The sequence below is a fragment of the Toxotes jaculatrix genome, chromosome 24 (assembly GCF_017976425.1).
Source record: "Toxotes jaculatrix isolate fToxJac2 chromosome 24, fToxJac2.pri, whole genome shotgun sequence".
NCBI classification, from domain to species: domain Eukaryota; kingdom Metazoa; phylum Chordata; class Actinopteri; family Toxotidae; genus Toxotes; species Toxotes jaculatrix.
In genome coordinates this window covers 1,971,005-1,991,500 of record NC_054417.1, presented here as the reverse complement: position 1 = coordinate 1,991,500, position 20,496 = coordinate 1,971,005, and the positions used below count along the sequence as shown (strand labels likewise).

General features: G+C 45.5%; 3 protein-coding genes across 8 annotated transcripts in view; 2 read left to right on the top strand and 1 right to left on the bottom strand.

The window, feature by feature from the left end:
• The window catches only part of s100b (S100 calcium binding protein, beta (neural)), a 614,446-nt gene that overhangs the window by 186,379 nt on the left and 407,571 nt on the right, over nucleotides 1–20,496 (top strand). The gene's annotated exons all lie outside the window — the stretch shown is intronic.
• caskb (calcium/calmodulin-dependent serine protein kinase b) overlaps nucleotides 1–20,496 on the bottom strand; it is a 36,045-nt gene that overhangs the window by 6,446 nt on the left and 9,103 nt on the right. Inside the window, exons 3-21 of one of the 4 annotated variants that reach the window (XM_041032238.1) lie at nucleotides 17,648–17,753; nucleotides 16,509–16,586; nucleotides 16,314–16,386; nucleotides 10,915–11,017; nucleotides 10,191–10,366; nucleotides 9,500–9,622; nucleotides 8,985–9,068; nucleotides 8,609–8,708; nucleotides 7,746–7,763; nucleotides 6,267–6,388; nucleotides 5,931–6,008; nucleotides 5,696–5,776; nucleotides 4,025–4,213; nucleotides 3,380–3,458; nucleotides 3,009–3,094; nucleotides 2,780–2,848; nucleotides 2,464–2,532; nucleotides 2,260–2,352; nucleotides 1,937–2,133 (exon numbers count right to left, since the gene is read on the bottom strand). In XM_041032238.1, the coding sequence (XP_040888172.1) occupies nucleotides 1,937–2,133; nucleotides 2,260–2,352; nucleotides 2,464–2,532; nucleotides 2,780–2,848; nucleotides 3,009–3,094; nucleotides 3,380–3,458; nucleotides 4,025–4,213; nucleotides 5,696–5,776; nucleotides 5,931–6,008; nucleotides 6,267–6,388; nucleotides 7,746–7,763; nucleotides 8,609–8,708; nucleotides 8,985–9,068; nucleotides 9,500–9,622; nucleotides 10,191–10,366; nucleotides 10,915–11,017; nucleotides 16,314–16,386; nucleotides 16,509–16,586; nucleotides 17,648–17,753 (1,924 nt within the window). The remainder of the gene's footprint in view (nucleotides 1–1,936; nucleotides 2,134–2,259; nucleotides 2,353–2,463; nucleotides 2,533–2,779; nucleotides 2,849–3,008; nucleotides 3,095–3,379; nucleotides 3,459–4,024; nucleotides 4,214–5,695; nucleotides 5,777–5,930; nucleotides 6,009–6,266; nucleotides 6,389–7,745; nucleotides 7,764–8,608; nucleotides 8,709–8,984; nucleotides 9,069–9,499; nucleotides 9,623–10,190; nucleotides 10,367–10,914; nucleotides 11,018–16,313; nucleotides 16,387–16,508; nucleotides 16,587–17,647; nucleotides 17,754–20,496) is intronic. The other 3 variants (XM_041032240.1, XM_041032239.1, XM_041032241.1) reach the window with 3 other exon arrangements.
• LOC121177908 (probable G-protein coupled receptor 34) lies at nucleotides 13,233–15,741 on the top strand. Its single transcript, XM_041032339.1, has 3 exons — nucleotides 13,233–13,372; nucleotides 13,470–13,583; nucleotides 14,036–15,741. The coding sequence occupies exon 3, from the start codon at nucleotides 14,077–14,079 to the stop codon at nucleotides 15,379–15,381; it is 1,305 nt and encodes a 434-aa protein (XP_040888273.1). The 5' UTR covers nucleotides 13,233–13,372; nucleotides 13,470–13,583; nucleotides 14,036–14,076; the 3' UTR covers nucleotides 15,382–15,741.

Genomic DNA, 20,496 nt, shown 5'->3' with positions numbered 1-20,496 from the left:
GAAGAAGAAGGGGGAGAAGGGGGGAAGAAGAAGAAGGGGAGAAGAAGAAGGGGGAGAAGGGGTAGGGGGAGGAGAAGGGGGAAGGCGGAGGGGGGGGGAAGAAGAATAAGGGGGAGAAGGGGGAGGAGAGGGGGGGAGAAAAAAGGGGGAGAAGGGGGTGGAAGGAGAAGGGGCAGAAGGGGGGGAAGAAGAATAAGGGGGAGAAGGGGGGGAGAAGAAGAAGGGCGAGAAGGGGGGACAGAAGGAGGAGAAGGGGGGAGAAGAAGAAGGGGGAGAAGGGGGAAGGAGAAGGGACAGAAGGGGGAGGAAAGGGGGGGGAGGGGAAGGGGGAGAAGGGGGTGGGAGGAGAAGGGGGAGAAGGGGGAGGAGAGGGGGGAAAGGGGGAGAAGGGGGGACAGAAGGGGGAAGAAGAAGAAGGGGGGGGAGGGGGAGAAGTCGCGGAAGAAGAAGGGGGAGAAGGGGGAGAAGGGGGGGAGAAGGGGGAGAAGAAGAAGGGGCAGAAGGGGTGGAAGGAGAAGGGGGAGAAGGGGAGAGAAGAAGAAGAAGAAGGGGGGAGAAGGGGGGGAAGAAGAAGAAGGGGGAGAAGGGGGGAAGAAGAAGAAGGGGGAGAAGAAGAAGAAGGGGGAGAAGTCGCGGAAGAAGAAGGGGGAGAAGGGGGAGAAGGGGGGGAGAAGGGGGAGAAGAAGAAGGGGCAGAAGGGGTGGAAGGAGAAGGGGGAGAAGGGGAGAGAAGAAGAAGAAGAAGGGGGGAGAAGGGGGGGAAGAAGAAGAAGGGGAGAAGAAGAAGAAGGGGGGAGAAGGGGGGGAAGAAGAAGAAGGGGGAGAAGAAGAAGAAGGGGGGAGAAGGGGGGGAAGAAGAAGAAGGGGGAGAAGGGGAAGAAGAAGAAGGGGGAGAAGGGGTAGGGGGAGGAGAAGGGGGAAGGGGGAGGAGGGGGAGGAGGGGGGGAAGGCGGGGGGGGGGTGGAAGAAGAAGAAGGGGGAGAAGGGGGAGGAGAGGGGGGGAGAAGAAGGGGGAGAAGGGGGTGGAAGGAGAAGGGGCAGAAGGGGGGGAAGAAGAATAAGGGGGAGAAGGGGGGGAGAAGAAGAAGGGCGAGAAGGGGGGACAGAAGGGGGAGAAGGGGGAGAAGAAGAAGGGGGAGAAGGGGGGAAGAAGAAGAAGGGGGAGAAGGGGGAAGGAGAAGGGACAGAAGGGGGAGAAGGGGGGAGAAGAAGAAGGGGGTGGAAGGAGAAGGGGGAGAAGGGGGGGAAGAAGAAGGGGGAGAAGAAGAAGAAGGGGGAGAAGGGGGGAAGAAGAAGAAGGGGAGAAGGGGGGAAGAAGAATAAGGAGAAGGGGGGAAGAAGAAGGGGGGGGAGAAGAAGAAGAAGAAGAAGAAGGGGGAGAAGGGGGGGAGAAGAAGAAGAAGGGGGAGAAGGGGGGAAGAAGAAGGGGGAGAAGAAGAAGAAGAAGGGGGAGAAGGGGGTGGAAGGAGAAGGGGGGACAGAAGGGGGGAGAAGAAGAAGGGGGAGAAGGGGGTGGAAGGAGAAGGGGGAGAAGGGGGGACAGAAGGGGGAGAAGGGGGAGAAGGGGGGAGAAGAAGAAGGGGGGGAAGAAGAAGGGGGAGAAGAAGAAGAAGGGGGGAGAAGGGGGGGAAGAAGAAGGGGAGACGAAGAAGGGGGAGAAGGGGGGAGAAGAAGAAGGGGTGGAAGGAGAAGGGGAAGAAGGGGAGAGAAGAAGAAGGGGAGAAGGGGGTGGGAGGAGAAGGGGAGAAGGGGGAGGAGAGGGGGGAAAGGGGGAGAAGGGGGGACAGAAGGGGGAAGAAGAAGAAGAGAGGGAAGAAGACAGGGAAGAAGAGTGTCACCGCTAAAAGAGGGGCTAAGTGCTAAAGCTAAAAGAGGCTAAGTGTCAAAGCAAAGCACAGAGAAAGGAGAGCCAGAGAGGCTAGATGGATGTTTCTCACCACTCCTGGAGCTCTGGAGAGGGGATGAGGCCTGCTGTGCCATTCTTGGTGTTCTCCAACTTGCCTTGCCACCAGTTGTGATCATCCTTGGAAATGATCTGAATAATGTCGCCCACTCGGAACCTAATTCCGGCCTCCTTGCAGGGGATGAGGTCATCTTTGGCTGGGTCATACTCGAACTGAGCGCGAACATATATCTGTGGGAAAACAAACAGAAGTGCCTTTCAGGTGCAAGCCACACAGAAAAAACTGTTGCTAAGAATGGATTTGCACACAAGAGCTACATGCTAAAGAGCACAAGTTGAGATGAGTGCTGATTTTACCACACTGACACTGGAGGAGATCAGGTCTTCATGCTGCTCAGAAAGAGCTAGTCTCACCTGGCGGCCTTTGGGCTGAATCGTCGCTGGCAGGTCCTAGATGAGAGGACAGAGACTTCACTACTTTGTTTCACAAGCTTACACAACGTATGCATAAAACCAACTTAGAATGGACTTTAGCTGTTTCCATACAATGCTACATTTTACCAGAATTGAGCTGGTGACACTTGCATGTCCATTTGCAGGTGACTGCTGGGACAGATCTGGAGACTCTTTCTGCAAGAGAAAACATTAGACATGTCTTTCCCACCCCACATTCTGTTACAACTGGCTCAAAGGCCACAAAAAACAATGGGCTGCATAGCAGCAGTGCAGTAAACCAACTCAGTAGAGGCTCAGCCTGCTAATCAACCTGGAGAAGACACAGGAAGGACCACAAAAAGAAAACAGGAAGTCAGGACATAACATTTCCTAACATCCTACAAAATTATCTTAAACACAGAGTGTGATCAGGGTCCCCTACCTCACAAGACATGGACTGGGACCGGTAGCTGGGTACAATCTTGAAGGTTATGCTACCCCTCATCTCTCTCTGTGGAAAAAGGACACAAAACATATCCAGTGTTTAAATTTCACATGGTGACAACACAGCTGCTACTTCTCCTGTCCTTTCTGTTGCCACAACTTTCACACTGACAAAAAATAAAAATGCTCACATAAATAAATAAAACAGTCTGATCTGTGCAACATACCAACATCTTCTGGAGCTGCTCTACCGTCTGATTTGCAACACTGATGCCATTGATCTCACGGATCTCATCTCCAACATGAAGAGTCCCTGAAGCAGAGAAATAATGAATTAATACCAGCTACAAATGCAATTCTTGGGTCTGGATACATCAGTGTCTCACAACACAGAGACCTGGGAACCCTGCTACACTTACATTTCATGGTTATGTCAGTCAGCACAAGTGCAGATATGCACAATATGAGAGCAGAACATAAGAATTACTCTTCTGCTAATGCTATATCCCCTTCCACTCGGTAAGAGTGTGTCTATCAAACGCACATGAGCAGTGTAAAGCTTGCAAACTGCATTTCTGGACGCGATGCTTCGCCTTACCTTGTCGATGAATCATCCCTCCATGCATGATGCGGGCCACGATGCAGTGATTCAGGTCATTCATTTTAAGAGTAATGCCCTGAAAAAGACACAGCGAGGGTCAGAAGGACAGCTGTTAGCACACTGATGCGCACAACGTCATGTGCATTTCAGCTGCAGCCAGATTTGTTACTGTAGCAGGGACCACCATGGCGGCCTCACAGAATCAGTGCTGCCACAGTAAATCGCCTGTCGTGCTTTGACAGACACAGAATATATTTATCACCTGCATAAAGTGACAGGCTCTGAGGTTTGTCACACGCATGTTTCTGTTACCTAAAACAAATCACACTCTCGCGTCTGTCCTTCTCTGAGCCGTGCAGCTGTGCAATGCAAATGCTGATGCAAAACAAACACTTTTACAACACTTCTTTTACTGTGAGGAGTCTGAGGAAAATGCTAACTTAGCCATAAATGAGAGCACACAACTGACTGCTCCTAAAAAAGGATCTACATGTGAGTTTTTCAGTATTATTTGGATAAGCTATACGTTGTATTACAGAGGAATGTTACAGAAACATGCGTGCAAAGGTGACCTACTTAGAAAGACCAAGTACACAACACTTCATAGAAATCTGAACTGGATATATATGTTTGTGTACACACCATGGGCTCATCAGTGTTCTTCTGAAACTGGACCAGGCGAACCCTGGTGACGTTCTCCAAATCCATGTCTCCGTTAGTGCTGTCTGGCGAGTCGCCGTTCAAGTACGGTGAAGTGGGTGGGGGCGTCACCCTCAGCGCCTCGTCGCTGTAGACTTCATGGGCCACCACGTCGTGGGTCTGCAGCAAAGCCTGGACGTACACAAACAGACACAAAGATTAACACTCTGTGACTCAGCTGCACATTCTCCTACATCTGTTCTCTGTGTAGCTCCGCAGGTGAACCCAGTGGAGGGTGATGTACATTAACACCGAGCTGTACATGCAAAGCTTCATTTTCAGCTGCCATAAGAAACGTTGCTTCTAGATGGCTTTAATGTCGAGGACAGAGAATCAGACTTGTGACTGGATTCCCAAGTTGGCTGTGAATAACTAACAGGCAAACTGTCACAAAAGACCAAATGCCAGTGAACAGGACGATGCACGTGGTTGTGCACAGAGTATCAGTGTCTGTGAGGGGATAGCCCCATCGTTGGAAAGACTCTGGCTTACGCTAATCCTCCTCTTTCAGCACTAATCATGTCACTGACACACTGTTTGCTTTTACTACTCACACATCCGCTGGCGGCATTTGCCAAACGATTACATCTGCTCATCAGAGCAGCAACACGTACAGGGGCGATACATGACAGTCACCGGGGCTTGGAACAGCTGGCACTAAAGGCTTTTAACGTATGGTGAACATTAGTGTGGCTGAGAAGAACAACTGCTGAAACACAACTGTTTTCTAAGGCATCGACAAGTGTTGACACTTAATACCTACAACACAAATGCAAACTAAACATGTCCTTGATTCACAGCTTCATTAATAAAGACTTACACTACACAGGATAAACTGAAATAAGTGATAAGTCAGACACGTTTCTTCCCACATGCTAACGCCCTTCACACTCATTCTGCTTGCAGCTCCGCTAAACGTCTGAGGCAGGATGAAAAACCCTGTGGGTCAGGTCAGAGAGCTGGACGGGCTAATTGGATTGGACCAAACCCGAGGCCTGACAGCTCCAGTAAGTGTCACAGACTGAATCAGCAGAGGGAAACAACTCACCATCCAACACTCAGCTGCTGTGCTGCTCTGACAATAAATCCAAAGACAACAACTACAAAGGAACAGAGCCCTGGTCTCTCTGAACTGACTGCTATTACACTGATTACCCAATAACACTTACTGACCTGGAAACTGCAGCCACACACTTAACTTCAACCCTTTAGCTCCAGAAAAAAACAGACTCAAACAAAAACATCATACCTCTACTTCACAGCCACCACTGCACTTACCTAACCAACATGATGGTCACTGCAAAACTGATCCAATATCCAGACCACAGTCCTTCAGTACAGTCTTCCTACCACTCCAAAGCTTCTGTATCTGTTCTGTCTCCTCTGCATGTGTCTGTCCCTGCCTGAGAGCTTGCCAAGCTCAGGTGCTAAGCAGCTTTGCGGCCGAGGGAGTTATGTGGATTGTCAAAAGAACCCTACTTCTGACACAGTGGGCTGTAATCTCACACACCAATAAGCGAGCTCTACATGCACACACACACACAAAACAACCTGCCACCGTGACAAAAGTAAGAATGTGTCTGTTGCTGTGTGTGTGTTCCTGTAACATCCCACCATGAAGTGTGGCTGTGTGAGGATCCTCCTGAGCTCCTTGGCCTCCATGTTCTCCGGGTAACAGGAGATGGTTTCCAGAACCTGGCGAGGAAAAGGAGGCAAGAAAAACAGGTATGAACCTCAAGACTGTGCAGAATAACACACACACGGACAAATAAAAATGCCACTGCAGAGTCTCATCTCATGATGAACATGAGCGTCCTCAGCTTAAACCGCCCCCCTTCAGCTTGCTCACCTCTTTGGCTCTCTGCACTCCATCACTGGGAGGATTCCTGATCTGAGGAGACGACCTGGTGTTGATTTTGTCGTAAAGCTGAAACAACAAACAGCAACAACTACAATAAACACATAATTTGTCCCCCGCTGATGATGCAAATGCTACCCTGAGAAGCAAAATCAGACAATCTTACCTCTAACGCTAATGTACAACCCAAACAATACTAAGCAAAGAGAGTGATGAGCAGATATTTCATAACAGACAGACATGTAGCTGAGTCTTGACTCATCATGACACCTACTGGACATTTTTGCTGTTACAGAAGAACAGGTGCAGATATTGTCTTTTACTCACATCTAGCAGGGTGTGGAGGTGCTGGTCCTGGAAGACACTGTGCAGGAAGTCCATGTCTTTCTCGCTGCAGTCAGTCAACGCATGAATCTCCTCTAGACTGTCCAAAACCTGTGACACTGCCCCTGGAGACACACACACACAAGTTAGACACTCATACACATATAGACTGGATCACAAACACACAGAAACATTCACAAGTATACCAAGCAGTCCTTGCAAACATTCAACACAACACAAAATGCAAACACTGAACATGACAGACACAAGTATGCACAGACACACTACCTCTCACAACTCCACATACAGGGAAATTATAAGAAAGGCCACAAACCACACCAAAAGAATAACACACACAAGTCACCACAGAAAACAAACAAACAAAAACACACAAACACTCAGAACTATTTAACCCCAAGTACCTGCTGCATCGCCCACACATGCAGCAAAACCAGAGAAACAGCGGTACATGGCATCAATACAACATCAGGAAAAAGTCAGTTCAGAAAGTCACAGTGTGGATGATGGATTAGGAGCAGTACACCCAGGAAGAGTGGAAAACCTCAGAGGAAAAGCAAATTCTAATCTAACACTTCAACTGAATCTATTTAAAAATAAATAGACAGAAGACAGAAGGCCAAGAGTTTAGCCTAAAACACATAAGAACAAATCCACTTTAACTAGTTTTTGTAGTACTGAAGCTCTTTGGTGTCACATGTAAAACTCCACATAATCCCAAAGGGTTCACATACTTTTACCTGCAACTGTATGTTCACATGCATCATACTTCTGTAACTGGAGATTCCACGTTTAAAGAATTTCCCTGTTCAACTATCAGCCTGTGAATACAAAATGAAAGCTACTCCTCTAAGAAATGGATTAAACACATATTGACACCTCAAATGACTTATCACACTCCAGCTGTAATTATTTCTCAGCCCGCCACACACACGTTTTAAAAAAACCCTGACTAAACGAGCAGCGGCTTACAAACGTGGAGCGGGAGCTGCACTTAGGCCCTAACAACAGACTCAGGCCTTACTGTTCAATGATCAACTAATCATCCACATCCCTATTTAAGACACACAGCTTTTTAAATGCTACTCGGCATGCTGAGTGTAGTCTAACAGGAAAGCTTCAGCTGGAACCTTAATGCAACAGAAACCTTTGTTTTTGGTTTTTGCTTGTGAGCAAACAGTCTGAATGTTTTTGCTACTGGATTAATGAAGATGCATGTGAACAGAGTCTCACCTGTACTATTTAACAGGGGCCATTTGGAATAAAAGCATATTCAACCAAACAAATGGGTTTTCTCAAAAGGCACATGGGACGGAAGACAGGAGGAGACAAGGGAAGCCATTTTGGAGGATGAGGACCCACATTATCCAACACTAAGAAAAAGCAACTAAAAAAAAAACAAATGATGATGTCATGGCGATAACACACATCAAGACCTCATGGGTGGGGATGGGGGATACGTACTTTCAGCAGCTAGCAGTCCTAGAGACAGCACAGCAGAAGAAAAACAACACCAAAGAAAGAGAGGCTGAGATTAGAGGAGGCTCACAGCAACTACAGATGTACGAGTTCAGCATCTCACAACGAGAGAAAACACTAAGAAGGTACAGAACAAAGAAAAGCACAAGGGCAGGTGGGGAGTAAAAGGAGGCAGAGGGGCAAAGAGGATGGAGCAGCTACAGAGAGAGAAAATCAGCAAATGCAGCAAAGTTGATGAAAGAGCTGCGGAGCTGCTGCACACATCTACTACTCTACACACAAGTGAGCAAGTGACCAACAGCCTGTCTGGTGCCTAACTGCAAAAATAAACCAGTCACCGGGAAGCGTGACTGCAACAGACTGCCGCCCTCAGCAGAAATAACATAAATGGCTGTATACCTGGCTGCAAAAGGCTGCACATATAACTGAGCAGCAAATGTGCAAAGCTTAGCTCGCTGCTCTGATTCATCAGGTAATGATGTGTTTCAGTGCTCCTTTTAACATACAATGCAAGTGGTTTCTATATGCTCATAACTACTGGCAGGTACAGTCAGCACCCTTCCTAGCAAAGGAAGTGAAAGTCTATAGCTGAGACAGGGAACTGAGGCTGTTGGGCAACATCTGTCTTGGTTTAAACAAAGGGGAGATCTACACAGACAGCTGGAAGTCACATTAAGACACAGGAATAGAAACTAGGTTAGAAAGTGAATGTCCTCATCCTGTTCTCTGGTTAAGATAGATGGTTCATTTCTTCTCTGACATGTCAGTGGATATTGACATTTGGAGGAACAACTACTTCACCATTATTACTTTACTGCCCTCTTCCTCCAACCTGCTGTCTGATTTACCTGAGGAGGTGGGATCATCTGAGAAGTCGTGCAGCTCCTCTGGGGGGTCGCCATAATAGGAATTAAACTTGTGGCTGGAAACAGCAGCGAGAACTGCACCCTGGGATACAGAGACAGAATAATACAGCTATTTGCACCAAGTCTCCGTGAGCACTCATTATGAGCATGTATGTACTTCTCATGGATTTGTACATGAGGCCTAAAGAGGTAAGATCTATTAAAAATCTTGGACAACATTGAACCAGAAATGAATCTGGGTCAATGGTTAGAGGCAGCTGCACAGTGTGGAGGATGCATCACTTCCTCTAATCTTTGATTTTAATCATGCTGAACCTGCAGATTTCAACTCTGAGCTGAACATCAGCACCGTGCTGACCTTCAGCTTCCTCCTGGCGTTGAACTTCCTCAGCTGTTCCACTGTTTCAGGCAGGTGGATCTTGTAGGCATACCTGTCCCTCTCCTATACACACACACACACACACACAAAGAAAACCCTCAACATGACAGTAGGGATGTAAGCACACTCTCTCATATGCGCACACACACATATTAGAGCAGTCACAGAACGGATGTGAAAGTAGAGGTGCAGCTCCAAACAGAAGGAAGTGGTCTTTAGTCAGCAACACTACAGGCCAGGGGTTTAAAGGTGGCCAAGCTGTCAAAGCTGTCAAAGCTTAAAGACATTTTATCTTGTCGCTCATTCGCATTCATCAAGACACTAAATATTTATAGCACACCACAATTTTTGGGCTTTCTAATGTTACGCAAGAGAAGATCATAAAAGTGGGCGATCAAGGACAATACTCTGCCAAAGTTGGTAACATCTAAAGTCAGAGCTAAAGTCTGGACTCCGTTTATTCCGAGCAGTGGCCTGTGCTTGTGCGATCTTGCCTTCAGCCAGGGGTGGTTGAGGGCCTCGTAGACGGTGATCCTCTCAGCAGGGTCCAGCATCAGCATGCGTCTCACCAGGTCTTTGGCGCTCTCTGAGATGTGGGCCCACTGGCGCGGGTTCATCTGCACAAGCACGGACACACACACACAGACGCAGGTCAACATGGGTACAGTACAGCATCACTGTAGCTGGCTTTAAACATAAAATACAAAATGCTGCGTTCGCTTCATGATTAACATTTTTTTTTGTGATAATGCTTTGGCAGCATCAGCAGAGCTTACTACTTTCAGAAAAAATAAAACCTGTTAATTTCACAGCAGATGTTTGGCAGCGGCGTGATGGACGATGTCACCGCGTCGTCCATCACGCCGCCTGCAGTGACTGCGCCTGCCAGAGATTAGTGCACCAAGCAGGAAATTCATCCTCTCCACTGAAACAAAGCATTTATCAGACCCGAATCTGAGCATCTACAGCTGAAACAGTCAGTTTGTTCATAACCTCTCACTCACTACAAGTGAGTGAGAGGCAGAAGCAACAGGAAGCAAATGTTGTACTTGACACACACTGCAGCATAGAAAAAAAAAGGAGCGCTACACCGTGCGTAGCTTCACCTTAAAGGCAGAACTCTGGTGCCGTGATGAACATGTTCAGCAACAGACAGTGACGGTGTCCTGTCAATCATTTTCTTACCTTGTATTTGCCCTTAATGATAGCCTCAAACAAGCGCTCCTTGGTGCCGTAGAAAGGCAGGCAGCCAGACAGGAGGATGAAGAGGATGACTCCACATCCCCACACATCTACTGGTTTTCCATATGGTTCCCTCTTCACCACCTCTGGGGCCATGAAGTGGGGAGTACCAACCCGACCTGAAGGGAGCAGGAAAACAGACATTATCCACTAACAGATACAAACGATGATGAAAAATGAAGGTGCTGCTGCAAACCTGGAGAGCTACCTGGTGTGAGCAGCCAAGGGACTCAAACCCAAAATATATTAAATTGACATTTTCTGCTTAAGAAACAACTCACCGGTTATCACAAATGATAATTAATTAAGGATTTAATTTCTGTTGTTTGACTGAGCAATTATTTGGGTTATCTGTCTAAAATAAAATAAAATACTGCTCATCCTGTTACCACAGTTCTGACTTACCACGGTTGTTTTTTCTTTTTTTTTTCTTTTTTTTTTACATAGTTTGAGCCACAGACATTAGTATCCACTCTGTAATTATATGGACATTTAAAAAGTACACATGTACTATGCTTACATAATGATTAAACAATTATAAAGACTTATTTTTCCATCCTTTGACTATTTGTCTAAGTATCTCGGTAGCTGTGTATGCATGTATGTAGTGGGAAGGCATGCATGAGTGTTTTCTCGCTTTGTTGAGGCGTAGAGGGAAAAACTGTACCTCCAGCCACCAAGCCAGACTCTCCCAGCTGTATTGCAACTCCAAAACCTCCCAGCTTGACTGGAGCAGAATTCTCCTTTGAGGCCAGCAGCACACAGTGAGGCTGCAGAGGAATAAAAGAGAGTTCAATAGTAGTTCAAAGTTCAATAACCCACAGTAACTTCGTAAATTTCAGCAGATTAATTGAGGGACAATCCCAGCAAGATATGAAGCACACCGAGAGCGTAAGAAGCATTGCACAAACTCAACCAAGAAACAAATATGATTTAAACACAGAAACACATTTCTCTGCAGCCTACAGCAAAAGTGCAGAGCATTGCTTTGCTCATTCTGTGCAAAAGTGCAACATTCTGTAATCGGCTGCTGGTTAGTGAACCACGGTTTCACACTGAAAGAGAACTCACCCAGCTTTAACCACAATTTGACAGTGATGCTGATACATAAAGGAAACACACCTATCAGGATAATAAGCTGTAAGTGAGATGCATGATTTCTTCACAGATCAAGACCCTCACAATTTCTGTGTTGCGGAGCAAGGTTTTGATTCTCGTGTGGATGTCCCATTAAATGACATGCTGTTTACTACATACAGAACAACTGTATGAAAACTCTTCTAACCGCTTCGCTGAAAGCGAGAGAAAAGACAAGCAGCAGACACAGTCCTGGTCAAAATTATTGGCACCTCTGAATTTCACGTACATAATTCAGCATATCTTCAGAAATAAATGTAAATCTAACCACAGTATGTTAATAGAATGTCCAAGGTTACTGAACAAGAGGACAAAATAGCAAAATACTAAAGTAATACAAACACAAACTGAAACCAGGACACAATTAGTGGCAGCCCCACACCTAAGCTTCATTTTCAGTGTTGACATGACCTCAATTAAAGTAAGTAAGTAAGTAAGTAAACTTTATTTATTAAACAGTGAATGTCAGTCGTACTGCAGAAATAGGGGCTGATTGTTTCCAGTTTCCTTTTTCTACTACAACAGAGTTGTCCCAGAGCACCAGCTGTTGTTTGCTATTTTCAAAAAACAGAATTTCACAGGCTACATCACCAGAGATCTCTAAATCCCTGTTTCAGCAGATCTTAAAGTTATCAGTAAGTTTCACAGTCATAAAACTGCAAAGACACTTCCAGCATGTGGCGCCAAGAATTCTCAGTCAGAAAAAGAGCTTCAGCCTGACCTGGTGTCTCGACTGGTGGCTTCAGCCCATACAACACGCTCGACACTAAACCGGCCATGACGCAGCAAGTTAAGAGTGCGGCTTTGGACCGTCCAGATATGCTCAATAGATATGGGTGGTGGTGAAGGAGATGCGCCCCCCCTCGTCCCTCTGCAACCATGGCTGTGGTGCCCCTGAGCAAGGCCAGTGATCCACACCAGGAAAATGACCCAAAGCACACATCCAGCAGCATAAAAGAAGGGTTGAAAAGGAAAAGATGGACCGTTTCCTGTGGCTACACGAAAGAATTTAGAGGCCGACAGGTTCTGCAACTACCACACTCACACATCGTACATTACACACCTGCTGCTTCATCATTCTTACTATTAAACCTTATTCTTTACACTATATTAGCATTAGTGAACTGCCATCCGGTCTTAGCTGACGAAAGGACTAGCAGGCATGCTAAAAAACAAGCTTTTGCTGATGCAAACAATACTGGGGCAGAGGGAGAAAGTACATATACTGCATACTGATCTGTGCATACTGTATCAGTCGTCTCCCTCCTCTTCTGCTTTGGGCTCGTGGCTAACCTCTGCACTGTGGGTCTTCCTTTTCTTACGCTCGAGCCACAGTTCTGTAAGCGCGTCGCTCATCATCTATGCTGTGGCTTATCTGGTCTGGAATCTGTAGCCCGAACAAGCACACATACTGCATGTATTCTAGACGAGATCATTCTATGCAAACAACACTCAAAACACCCCGCCTCACACAGATAAATACATTTTGGCTAAATGTAGTATTCCTGCCAATTTTGGTAATTTTTTTCTGAAAGGACCCACACAAGGCTGTCTGACAGAAGATGCTCAGGAACAAGGTGAATGTGTGAAAAGCGGCGGTGGGCTCACTTCCTGTCTTCACAGTTCTATGCTTCTTACAATCAGGAAATGGAGGGTTCTGGAGAATGTTGACTGAGCCAGAGCAAGATCACATAGATGCAGCGAGAGAGAGAAAACAAGAGGCAGAAAGAAGAAGACCAGGCAGTCAGATGTGTGCAAGAGAGAGAGAGGAAGAGAGAGAGAGAGAGAGAGAGAGAGAGAGGGAGAGAGAGAGAGGGAGGGAGGGAGCAGAGAGAGCAAAGCTTCTCAATAAAACAAGAGGCAACAAGGACCAATACTGCAAAGAGCCTGAATGCAAGCTGAGAAAAGAGAACTGCGAGGAGGACGGGGAGGAGCAGAAACAGAGGAGTCTGCAGGCTTTATGACTCATTCAGAGAATGAAGAGAAAGGTGAAGATCGCTACAGAGAAGCCTTAAGGACAAGGACTGCAGTTTTATCCCTCATGTTCATAACTCAAGTTTTACTTAACGGATCACTTTTCAACAGATTTCTTCCAGCTTTTGACATTGGATGGAGGAAAATACATACTGGACCACTGCCCTCGCCCACCTCTCTGCACATTCACACACATTTAAACTTTCTATGGGAGGAACACTGACGGTAAGTTTTCTGCTTTAATCCTAACATCTGTTACCAGCAGCCAGAGAGCGACACTCACGCTCCTCAGCTTCTCTGTAAAACAGTGGCACTGGAAATGATGTGTCCATGGCTGGATTTATGAACGACACAAAGAAAATGTGGGGGGAAATTTGTGTACTTTCCTGAATATTCAATACCCTGCTTCTAAAACTCCTCTTTTCTAGGATGCTGTATCTTTTTCATGACACTGTATAAATTACCATAGCTTCCCCTTTACACATATCTCAGCACATGACGTGTGTGACCTTTAAAACTACAAGGCACATATTACTCACCTGTCTCTGCGTAACTCATAAACTACACCACTGCAGTTTTAAAGAGCACCCCATTTCCCCCTTCCTTTAAATTTGTCTAAGTTGTGCTTTTTCATTGTATTTTTTCAGTGAACTGTTTTTTTTCCCCTTCTTCCTCAGAACCTGACTGACAACCCTGAAGCTGTCGCTCCTAAAACACAATGACCAAGTTCTCCACTGCCTCTTCTTTCCCCTTCACTCTTTCAACCTCTGCATCGTCCGACTCCTCCCTCCCCATCTCTGTTTCATCTCTCTCCGTTTCAATGTCATCCTTCTTGTCAGCCACCGCTCCTCCCCTTTCCTCTACTCCTTTCTCCACCTCCTCAGAGGTCTCTCAAAATCAGACTTGTTCAATTGATGACACCACCCTCCGTGTGCCGCTGACAATATTCTACTCCCTCTTCTTCTGCTTTGGGCTCGTGGGTAACCTCTTTGCCCTGTGGGTCTTCCTTTTCTTACACTCGAAACGCAATTCTGTAAGAGTATTGCTCATCAACTGCGCGGTGGCTGACCTGGTCCTGCTGGCATGCCTGCCCTTCAGGGTCCTCTACCATGTTCAGGGAAACAAGTGGTTACTGGGACCTGTAGCCTGCAAGCTGGTGGGGAATCTATTTTATATGAACATGTATATCAGCATCATGTTACTGGGCCTCATCAGCCTGGACAGATACTTGAGGCTGAAAGGAAAGGGTAGAGCACGGAAAGGCATGATGCTGAGGCTGTGTGGGCACAGCTGGCCGTGGAGCTCGGTGGTATGCTCGGCCCTGTGGGGTCTGTCGCTATTGGCACTGGTGCCCATGATCGCCACAGCGGAGGACAAAGAGAACAGCGGCCAATGCTTCCAGTACAAGCAGCGACGCAAGGCCAAAGGGAAAGCCTACTTCAACGCGGTGCTGGTGGTCATGTTCTGGCTCGTCTTCATCGTGCTCGTGGTGTCCTATGTGAAGATTGCCTCCCAGTTGCTGAGGGTGTCGCGGGACAAGCCAGACCTTCCCAATGCACATAAATATGCAAGAACTGCCAAGAAATCCTTCTTTGTCCTCTTTCTGTTCACCGTGTGTTTTGGGCCCTACCACGCCTTCCGCCCTGTCTACATCCTCTCCCAGCTCAGCGAAACGGTCTCGTGCGACTACTTGCAGCTGGTGGACCACACCAACGAGGTGATGCTCTTGTTCTCTGCCTTCAATAGCTGTCTGGACCCGGTCATGTACTTCCTGTTATCAGGCTCAGTGCGCAAAACCGTCCTCCAAGCACTTGGACACCGATTTGCCAGCCGGTTTCCTTACCTACGCGATGCGACGTCTAACAGCTCTACGACCGAGTTCAGGCGGCCTTCGATGCCTGCGGGTTTACCACATTCACAACTAAACACCCCCTCAGGCACCCCGAGAAACAGCATCTGCGTCATCAACTCCACCCTCCGCCGCACAGGACTGCCCATGATTACAGCACCCGGCCGACAGTGATCACGAGTCTGACTGGCCGCAAATACAGAGACATAAAAACTTTACATAGGCTGGACTGATCAGCTAATTCTCTGTAAAACTGAGCAAAGCATTTCTTCACATATTTGATTCACAAAAATAAAAACATGTTTGTTTTTTTTTACTACTGACTTATTCTTACTGTCTTACCTGTGCTTAGAGGAAATCACTGTATAAAATCTACTTTAAAGAGTAATGTCTCAGCGGAGGCATTATAGTGATGACCCTGACAACAGCTTTTCCATGAATACATGCCATGATTATTATCCATCAGAGAGTTATAATGTTTCTTAAAATATAAATGTGTATATTGCCAATAATGGACTGTACCAAATGAATAAATTTTTTAACAAGCACATTTTGGCTTTCGATAAAAAACATATCTATTTTCAATATTAATATAATCATGTCCCTTTGAAGGTACAGAGGTGAACAGACGGAAACACAGTCTTGTGATAATGGGACATTTCCTCCCTCACACTCGAGACAGACACACGCGCAGCAGCTCGGTCTGCTTAGATAGCTTATAGACAGGACAAACAAATGAGTGACCGGTTTAGTCAACTACAGAAAGTCTGTTAATTTAACAGGAATTACTACATGGTTTCTAAATTGTCCTGATGGGCTCTGCTAAAGTACTGGTTTACAGACTAACAGGTCTGTAAAGTGCTAAGTCTAAAAGCCACATAATTACTATGCTAAGTTATGTACTGTATGTCAGTGGGAGTGTTTACTTCCTTTGACCTTCATCTCCCCTCAGATGTAGATAACCATTTTCTCAGAACAGAACATGATATCTATTATCCTATTTACGAGGCTTGTTGCTAAAAGTTCTAACATCTCCTGTCGGCTGCTGTCACTATGACACCAGTGGTTTCAGTGACTTAGTCTGGGACACATGGAAAAGAGCTTACTTTTACATCGCGATGAATCACATTGTTGTCGTGGCAGTATCGAAGTGCCTCCAAAATCTGTCTCATGTAGTGGCTGCATGGACACAAAGCAGAAACAGACAAGGGGGACATCGTTTAGAGCATCATCAAAATGGTGTTTACCTTAGACTTCATTCAAATTTGAAATGCCCGCAGTTCTCAGACTGAGTGTCATACCTGGCCACCGCTTCGCTGTACACAAACCCAGCATCCGCTCTCTTAACGATTTCAAAACACAGGTCCGCTCCATCCATACTGAGAGACAGAAGAAGAAGAAGAGGTCAGGGTGGAGACAAGTGAAAATTAGAAAACAGTTTATTCAAGAACAGATTAAACTAGAAACTTTCCACATAGTGTTTAAAACAGAGTGCATAAAACTGCATCTGACAGGGAGCAATTTTATGACCTGCTGTCGCTGGAATGAACACACAGCACTTTTCAGCCAGTACAATACCCAAGAAGCTCTGAGGAAGCCACGGGATACAGATTTACAGCATAAAATCCACACAGAGAAACAAATTAACTGGGCAAGTGGATCCAGAAAATTATATTTACAACAAACGCCGGGGAGGAAGTAGAGAGCTGTTCCCCGAGTGTCCAATGTCTCCTGTGGATTTTATATTGAACACTGATGCTTTAGATTACAGAGTGTTCGTCTCATCTGTACTGAGCCGGTAGGCAGGGCTGCAATCTAACAAAATCTAACACCGTCAGTGTAGTTCTGCTGTTATATAAAGGCGTGTCACTTCTGCACATTTAAGCAAATTAATTTATTTTATTTGAGGCCCTGAATTTACATTAAACAATGAAACCAACCTCAGACCTCACACCTTAGGCTGAATACTGGAGAATAATCAGTTCATTTACTCCTCTCCAATAAAACTTAGGCCAATATACAATTAATAAATGATATTACTTGATATTACCAGGCCTATGACAGCATCTTCTGTCTGAATTTTAACACCTTACTTATCACACATATTTTGTGCTTCTGAAGAAAATAGCTCTGTAACCACAGAAATGAGGACACTGGTAGTGCTGGTTATAGGGTGTGAAATTTACCAGCAGCAGCCATCTGCAACATGCTGGTAAATTTAGTCTGTGGCAGCTGAATTTGTCTACTTTCAAGTCAGCATCTATACATGGGCCGAGGAGAAACACTGGGCTGATCAACAGCTGTGCTGGTGGTTTAAAAAAAAAAGTGCTTCCTGTCCTCTGCCTTACTTAGAACCATACATATATACTGTCTGAAATGCACGCCTGATGTCGGATTACATGAAGAATTATGACCGACAAAGTGTGCCACATAGACTTACAATTCAAAGACCATGTAGAGCATGCCATCCGAGCTGTAGGTCTCCAGCAGCTCCACGATGTGAGGGTGTTTTAGCATGTGGCAGATACTGGCCTCTCGTTTCAGATCTGGCAGACAGAAATTAGAGAAGGGGGGTAAGGTGAGATATCATTTACATGCAACAGTCACTGTTCACTCCAAAGCAATAACCGTTCATCTGAAGGCTGTGAGTGCACATCTTAGTCCGTTTTTATCAGACCTGTAATATTTTCCCTAATATTTTCTCCTTGTGTAGTGTTGGGAACTTAACTGTCAGTATACTGTTAATTGTAATAACCCAGCTTCCTGAATTTTTGGCCAAGATTCGCCTACGCTACAGTTACCTAAATCCCAAACTTGGGGCTAAACTGAATATAAAAAACAAACAGGTGCTGGGTGTCTGAGGAAGCACATTCACAATTTACTCAACTACACCACCAGAGGGAGTTACAGAGCATTTCGTTTACAGACTGAGGGATGCCTCTCTTCATGGCTTGAGAGTTTTCACATGTTGGGCAGACAGAGAGGGGAGTTAACAAGCTGGTATCTCACAGAAAGACAAATAACACCAGATGTAACACAACTACAACAGCATTTTAATTGCACATTTAAATGCACATCCGGCCTACACTCATCAACATCATCCCCTCTCATTATCAATACATCCGCACTGCACTGCAAATACAATTATAACACGACCCTGTGGCATTTCTCTCCTTTGACTGCCTCATTACAGAAAACAATACTGGAGGGAAAATGCTGCCAGGGCGGGGGGGGGGAGCTGTCCTCCTTTTGAAGGAAAGGAAATACACAGAATGACCAACAACTGGGGAGACAAGTGGTAAGACAGAGGAGCAGACCGTCAAAGCAGGCTGACAGACATAATGTGCTGTTGTCGAGCTCCTCACTCAATAAAAACCTCATTTACACAGTCCACTCCCCGTCTGCAAGTCTACTGATCTGTGTGTGCGCTCATTGTGTCGTGACAGACCAGTATCATTATGCAACACTGAGAAATGGCGCTGTGTCCCCACTACAGAGACCCTATTCTCCCGTTCCTCTGCTTTCATTATCCCTCTCCTCTTTACACTCGTCCTCGGCCCGTCTCATCGAGTATCTACTCTTGAACTTTACAATGCCGCCCTGTGTCCGCACAGCAACAAGGAATCCACTCAGACAGAGGGAGGCAGCCACAGAGGCCTGGAACAGTTTGAATGAAACCAGTGCCATTCACTGGGGCAATTCCAAATCAATTCTTGCATGGGCGATCTGGGCTACGTGACACTTTGTGAAGCAATGTTAAATTCTATCACTCTGGAGTTTGTTCTTTGACAGCTGGGGGAAACGGTCATTTGAATCTCATGATATCAAGACCAGCTTACTTTAAAAACAGATGAATTATGTTTCCAATATGCTCATTCCCTAAATTTACACTATACATCAAACTAATAACTTTCCTAATTACACTATTGCATTTTCTTTTTGCTGAAATTCATTACCCATAAAGCTTTAATGTTAGCTGAGAGTGCTCACTAGTTCAATCTCTACATTCATCCTCATTAAATTCAACAAATCCAGACGCTCACTCATTCTGCTCTCAGCTCATCTTCCCTCTCTCTTCTCATTCTTCGTCTAACTCCCTGACATGCTCACACACAAATATCTTCATACATAACTAAGGATGTTTGTTATTCAGCCTGTAGCTCGGCCCAGCCTGCAGTTCTGCCTCCCTTTACTCACTCACATTTCTGCTGATGCAGATTCTTTCTTAATAAGCTGAAGTACGTGGTCTCAAGAAACCACTCTCCAAACCTGGCTGCACTCCAGCTCTCCACCTTGTCACTTTGAGTGGCCGCTTTCTTATTTCTTCTCTTGTAACTTTTTAAAATGTCAGAAAAGGTACTTTTTTCTAACCTTAGCTGAAACTTTCAATATCGCAGTTCAAGGTTTCATTTGCATGAATGTGCATGTGATATTGAGTAGAATTGAGAATGCAGCTTACAAGAATTGAGGATCATTTAAATATGGTAACCTATTATTTCTACTTAAGCATTAATCAAAGGTAATGATCACCCTAAAACACAGATATTTTGTTCATTTCAGTGCACAACAAATGCAGCACACAGGCTACAACAACTGATAATTGTAAAACTGTAATATGTTTTACAATTATTATTCCTACTTGTGTATAATATTTAAAGAGTAGTGTCACCAACAGACTTTAAAGGCTCCCTGCAAAAAAATGCATGAAAGTAAGAGTTCCACAGCAAACACAGGTACTTCTATATATCCCTCTGCACACTGCTGTCATCACATATCACACACACACAAGCTAAATGCTACCATGCTTGCTCCAACTGACCAGTGACCACAGGGTGAAGCATGCAAGTAGTGACTCAGGACATTAACAGCACTATTTCAAACATTTCCAAAATAATACAAACCCTTCAGCACAGGCAGTTATTACATTTAAAACTTGTTAAATTTAGACTCATGATTAACAACATAACCAAAATTCTTTAGAGCACAAACTTTAGTTTTGGAAACAGTGGTGAAAATGTCCCCTTTTTTTAGTTTCTCCTCGTTTGGGTTATTTCCTGGTCTTGCTGTTATTGGCTGCCACATTAATCTCTGACTGGGACCTCACAGATGGTACACAGTGAATGCCAGCATTACCATCAACACACACACACACACACACACACACACACACAAACACCTATGATCTTTGTTTCCATCTCGCTCGCTTTTTCTCTTAGACGCACACACACACACACGTGTGCACAGACGTTAGCATGACAAAACACAAAACCACATGGTGAGACATGGCAT